The sequence below is a fragment of the Apodemus sylvaticus genome, chromosome 3 (genome assembly GCF_947179515.1).
Source record: "Apodemus sylvaticus chromosome 3, mApoSyl1.1, whole genome shotgun sequence".
NCBI lineage: Eukaryota > Metazoa > Chordata > Mammalia > Rodentia > Muridae > Apodemus > Apodemus sylvaticus.
Window position 1 is genome coordinate 118625994 of NC_067474.1, and position 6000 is coordinate 118631993.

Sequence of the window (6000 nt, forward strand, 5' to 3'; positions counted from 1 at the left end):
CCAGGCATGGTTTGCCTTCATTTCCATGGACAAATATAATTTCATTATTATTACTTTTAAAATAACTAAAAGAAGGCAAATATTTGGTGATTTTTTTTTAGCCAAATGATATTAGTTAATAACTCATGTTAAAATCAGAGTTAAAATGTGTATATAGACATGAAGCCTAGTTTCAAAAAAAAATGTGTGTTGTGTGTATGTATGTTTATATATGGACTAACACATTAGGTTCAGCAAACTGTAAGAACTGCAGTATGCTACAATGAACCTCCTTAGGCTAACTTTAGAAAGAGGTAAGATGTCAATAAGTCAAATAAAAATTAATTTTAGAAACTTGAAGAGTCATAGCAAATTAGCCAAGTAAAGGGCTCCAGGCCATTGTGAGGCTTCACCTGAGTCTTTGTCCACAAGCACAAAGAACAGTTACCTAGTGACCAATTAATTCTAGCATCAAAATATCAAAAGGGACATCAACTATCTGATTCATTTTATGAGCATGGATGATTTTGTTTCAACAATTTGATTAAAATGTCTCTAAAAATTTATGAACTGGGATCATTCATCAGCAAACAAGGCAGGGATGTATCACAGTTATTATTTACAAGCAACTAAATTGTTCTCACATTCATAGGTGGCATCTTAAAGGCACATGAGAGCAGAACTTGCCTTGGCCTCTGCATCTTGTCCATGTCAGTCTGTGGGCTTCCTCTGTGGTGCATTTAGAACCTCCATGGTCCTTCACCATGGCCATTACCTAGGACAAGCCACCATCATCTCTCCTAGCTCCTGCAAGTCTCTCCCTTTCCGGCTCCCTGGTTCTTTGTTTCTGTTAGTGACTTGTTTCTACCATGTAAACAGAATGATCTTTTCAAGGTTATTTTCATGCCTAAAACCTTCCAGTGTTCTTTCACGGAGTATAGAATAAGAAACTACCCTGTGGTAGCTACTTCCTGTTGCAGTGATGAAACATTGGTCAAGCCAGTTTTGGGGAGCAGTGGGCTTATTTAGGTCACAGCCATCACTAAAGGGAGACATAACAGGAATCTAGAGTCAGGGACCGAAATATGTGTTGGGGGAGGGCTGGGGAGGTGGGGTGTAGGTGCCGCTTGCTTACTTGCTTATCGTCCTTGTTCAGCTTGCTTTCCTATATAATCCAGGACCAGGAGTGTAAAAGTGGTTCTGTCCACAGTCACCGAACCTTTCTGTAGCAATCATTAATCAAGAAAGTGCCCCCACAGACATACTTACAGGCTAATATGATGGATATAATTCTGCATTTGACGTTCTCTCTTGCACAGCGACTCTAGAAAAATGACAAAAACTAGCCAGCCAGTCCCATAGTCATCCAGTCACATGACTTGATACCGTCCATCTTGCTTATGCCTATCATGCTCCAAGGTTTTCCTTGGCTCCGGTCATTTCACACGAGGCTTGTTTTCTTCTTGAGAGCCTCTTGTTGTGGATTTCTCTGTTCTAGGTATCACCTCCCCAAAGAAGTGTTTTCTGGCCCCTCTGTGTCAAATAGCCTGTCTCCCATGCAGTCATCCTCCCTGTTCAAACTAGAGTGATCTTGTTTACTGTTGATTGACAGTCTTCTACCTTGAAATACATGGCCCCTGTTCCCTGTGGTCTCCCTGGTAGCGCCCACAGTGTCTGAGATGCCTAGTGAATACTTAAATGACCCTAGGATACAGAATAATAATACATAATAGCTAAAAACAGGACACTTTGCAGTAGAACCGAGTAGTGCTTGCACTGCTTAGGTGATACTATCTGTAAGAAATTACTGCCAGTAATGAGAAAAAGATGCTCACAGCAAGCAGCAGTGTAGAAATAGCGGTGAGCTTAGGAGCTTAGGAGTCTTTGCTTTAATTCTGCCCAGGTGACCTTACTTTGCGGAGGTCTCACCTTTGCTTTTTTCCATACCTTGTTAGGTTAGCAGACTCTTCAAAGTTCTGCTTTATGAACTTGTATGTCTGTGGGTAAAGGCCTTACTCTTCCCTACTCACTTCTTTGACACTTGAATAAAAAGTAGTTTGCATTGTGACACATGCTTAGATAATGTTTGTAAATTACTGGTGCGGAGTAAGGAACAGAATGAACAGTGGCTGCCTGTGGCTCTCCCAGCTGTTGGGATCTTTGAGGCTGGCCAGTTTCACACTTATCTTCAGCCTTCCCCAGGATTCTGAGCTGTCTGTTCTTGCTATTGGATTATCTTTCTGTTTTCTCAAAAATTGTAGGCTCTGTATAACATTTTTACAGCATTTATTAAAATTATTATTTAGTTTAGAATCCAGCCTGCATTTATGAAGTGGCCCTTATGTGCAATAGTGCATAGTATCAGATAGAAAAGAAAGGCAGTGGAAGGCATATTCTAGGTACACATGGGAAAAGTCTTATTCTTAAAGAAATGTGAAGATTTATGTAATAGGATAGATTTGAATTTATTGAAGAGAAAAGATGTCAGCATACTGAAATGTAATGAAACATACAGGAAGATAGCCAAAAATCTAGAAATTCAGAAGATTTTGCATATATGTGTATAATATATATGTATAATAGATGACCTATAATATAATTTTTCTTGGGAGGAAGTGGAATGGAGTAGTCCACACATGAGGAAGCCGTGATAGGAAATCTTTATGAAGAATACAGGTTTTCTGGCGATTAAGGAAACAGCTCCAACATTTTCGAAGCACATGTATTCAGTAGAAAGTCCATTCAAAGAAGCATGTGGTACAAAATTCATTAACATAAAAGAATACTAGACAAAAGCAAAAGTTTCAACCTTTTTATTTCCAACCTAACTCTACTTTTAAATAGACATTTTAAAAGGATTTTATTTTATTTTATTTATATGAGTACACTGTAGCTATTTTCAGACACACCAGAAGAGGACATCAGATCCATTACAGATGGTTGTGAGCCACCATATGGGTACTGGGAATTGAACTCAAGACCTCTGGAAGAGTAGTCAGTACTCTTAACTGCTGAGCCATCTCTCCAGCCTCTAACTGTACTTGTAAAAAAAAAAATAGATTTTTTTTTGTTGTTTTTAGTGAAATTTTAGGCATAAATTTAAAAAAACATTTGAGATAGGACCTTATCTAACCCAGACCAGCCTCAAACTCATTCTATAGTTGAGGATAACCCTGAAATTCCGAGGCTACTTCCTAAGTGATTTGGTTATAGGCATTTACCTCCACACGTGGCTCATCCACGGGGTTATACAGTCTGTACATCTGGACATGTGCTGTGGTATGTTTCCAGCTTTATAGTAGATAGACTTCCTCTCTGTCCTGACACTCCATGCCTGTTTTTCTGTCTTCCTCCTTCTATACCATAATGGACACTTTGGTATAGAGCTAGGTTGTTCCTGGGGCTGGTTATGTGGAGCATAAGTCAGAGACCCTGCCCCATTACAGTAGCAACTCTCTGTATGCCGTTCCATGCTGTTTTGGGTTTTCCCAGCATATGTAAATTACATGCTTATGCTGCTGTTTCCTAAAGTTCCAGTTTTAAGCCTTCTATTTTTTTCCACTGCAGAGAACTAGATCAGCCTTTCTTCTCACCACTGTCAACGCCCCCCCCACCTCACCCCCCATGCTTCTCTCTTCTTCCCCAAGTGATGAAATTGTAATTTGGGTTGATTCAAGATTTGATATTTTAAACTATAAACACTAGTTACAACCAACTTCCACAGTGTGTTACAATTACTCTTCCTTTCCCCACAACATTTATTCTCCCTAGAGTTAAAAATTGTTGTGATCTTGATTTTTCTGCTTTTTCTCTGTCATTAGCAGCAATTTAACCCTAGAAGGTCACAGCTGTGAGTAACTTGGTTGCTGGTTTTCTTCAGTGTGTCCAGACATGGACACATTCTATTATTTTTCTTGTGTTGGAGAGTCTGGAGACTCTCTTAGTCTTCAGAGCCCTGTTAGTCTGACACTGTACTTAGGATCAGCTAAGGGTGCTGTTCTCTCTGAGATGTTTACACCAACATGTGGCTATTGCACATATGTCTGCTGTATAAAAGTAATGGTTATGGGTCAGACCATGGAAAGTGATTACATGTGCTGCTTCTTCCTGTGCTGTGCTCACGTTAACTTCTGTTCAAATGCACAGGAATGTTCTTTAACTTATGGCTGTCTATATGCAGACCATGTGAGGAACTGCGTTGTCTGCTTCTTTGTAGGCTCTCAAACTTCGGGAGGTCTGCAATTGCCCACCACTCTCTGGACCAGACCCTCGGCTACTGTTTAAACTTACTGTGAAGCGTTTTCTTGAAGACTCAGAGAAAGAGCACCTAAACATCACTGTCAAAAAGCAGAAATCGGATGCTCTCCCCATTCAGAAGCAGGAGCAGATACCACTGACATACGTACTTGAGAAAAGAACTGCAGGTTGAACTGAAGTGAATGAATCTTGGGTTCCGTGAGGAGCTCAGTGAGCCTTTTCATTCTTATGCAACTCTTAAAAATGATGTTTTCAAGAAAAAAATGGATATTCAAATGATATTACAGATATTATCTGGATTTTTCTAGATTTTTACCTTTCATGAAATATTGATGTGTTTCAACCTATTTTAAAATACTGCCAACGAGGAAAAAGTCACAGAATAAATTGATGTTATACATTTCACTGTCATCTGTTCTTGCCTTAGTTTGTAGTGATTACTATAAAGAGCTTCCTGCTCAGCCTAAAGTGGGTTTTGGAGTCTGTATGGTTATGAAATAGGAACTGACAGTCTGATGACCGAGCCGTGTAGAAAATGTGAATTATTAGTTTTATTTTTACTCTCAAATTTGTGAACATAGGTTTCATCTTTTAGAGGGATGGTTTTCTTGAAAGATATTAAATAGATAATTTGGTTAGAGAATTAGAGGTGCAAGAAAATACTTTTTATGAGTAACTGCTATGGGCTGAGCTCTTAAAACATTTGTTTTACTTTTAATTATGTATATGAGTGGGAATTATAACCAACTTCATGTGATGTCCAAGGAGACCAGAAAGAGTATTAGATCCCTAGAGCTGGAGTTATAGGCTGTTGTGAGCCACCTGATGTGGGTTCTGAGAACTGGGCCTGGGTCTTCTGATTGTGTGATAAGTATTCTTAACTACTGAGCCATTTCTCTAGTCCCCGAGCTAACCTCTTTTTATCTCAATTATTTCAAAATCAGAAGAGGTAAGTTTGATTTTCATTTTATGTTTATAAATGGGCTTGGAGAAGCTTAGCAATGTGTCCACTTACCTGAAAGAACAAAATTGTATCTCTGCTTCCAGTTTGCCCATTTGAACAACTCTCAGGTACCAAAGGCAAGCTATAAAAGGACAAGGATCAAATTGCAATCTTGTTTATCTGTTAGCTTCAATATAGGTGAACATCGTATAAGTATAAAATCAGAGAGCACTTCGTTGTCTGCAGGATGGCTTTCTAAGTCGCCTTAGATCCTTCTGTCAATTTTCATGAAAACCTTGGGGTAGGATAAAGTGGCACAGCAGGTCCCTACCACTAAAGCTTGTGAAGTCTCACTTGGGGTGTCTCCTGATTCTTAGTTGTCAAATATGAGCCAATTTATGTCTTGTTTATAAAGTTTTTTTTTTTTTTTTTTTTGGATTTGGTTTTTTTGAGAAAAGGTTTCTCTGTATAGCCCTGGCTGTCCTGGAACTCACTCTGTAGACCAGGCTAGCCTTGAACTCAGAGATCCACCTGCCTCTGCCTCCCAAGTGCTGGGATTAAAGGTGTGCGCCACCACTACCCGGCCTAACTCTCCATCTTCCCTTTTCATATGTTTTTTTGAGGAGAGTTGTTGAAGGCAGAGTTTCTCTGTGTAGCCCTGTCTATCCTAAAACTCATTTTATAGAACAGGCTGGCTTCAAATTCACAGAGATCCACCTACCTCTGCCTTTTGAATGCTGGAATTAAGAGTGCTGCGATTACAGGCATGCACCACCACTGCCCGGCTTATAAAGTGTTTCTTGATCTGCACACAAAACAGC

The 6000-nt window shown here is 39.5% G+C and overlaps 1 protein-coding gene across 3 annotated transcripts in view; it reads left to right on the forward strand.

Moving 5' to 3' along the window:
* Oma1 (OMA1 zinc metallopeptidase) overlaps positions 1–4639 on the forward strand; it is a 52779-nt gene extending 48140 nt beyond the window's left edge. For 2 of the 3 annotated variants that reach the window (XM_052176875.1, XM_052176876.1), the window contains exon 9: positions 4196–4639. In XM_052176875.1, the coding sequence (XP_052032835.1) occupies positions 4196–4408 (213 nt within the window). In that variant the 3' untranslated portion in view covers positions 4409–4639. The remainder of the gene's footprint in view (positions 1–4195) is intronic. The other variant, XM_052176877.1, reaches the window with a different exon arrangement.
* The last annotated feature ends 1361 nt before the right edge of the window (positions 4640–6000 follow it).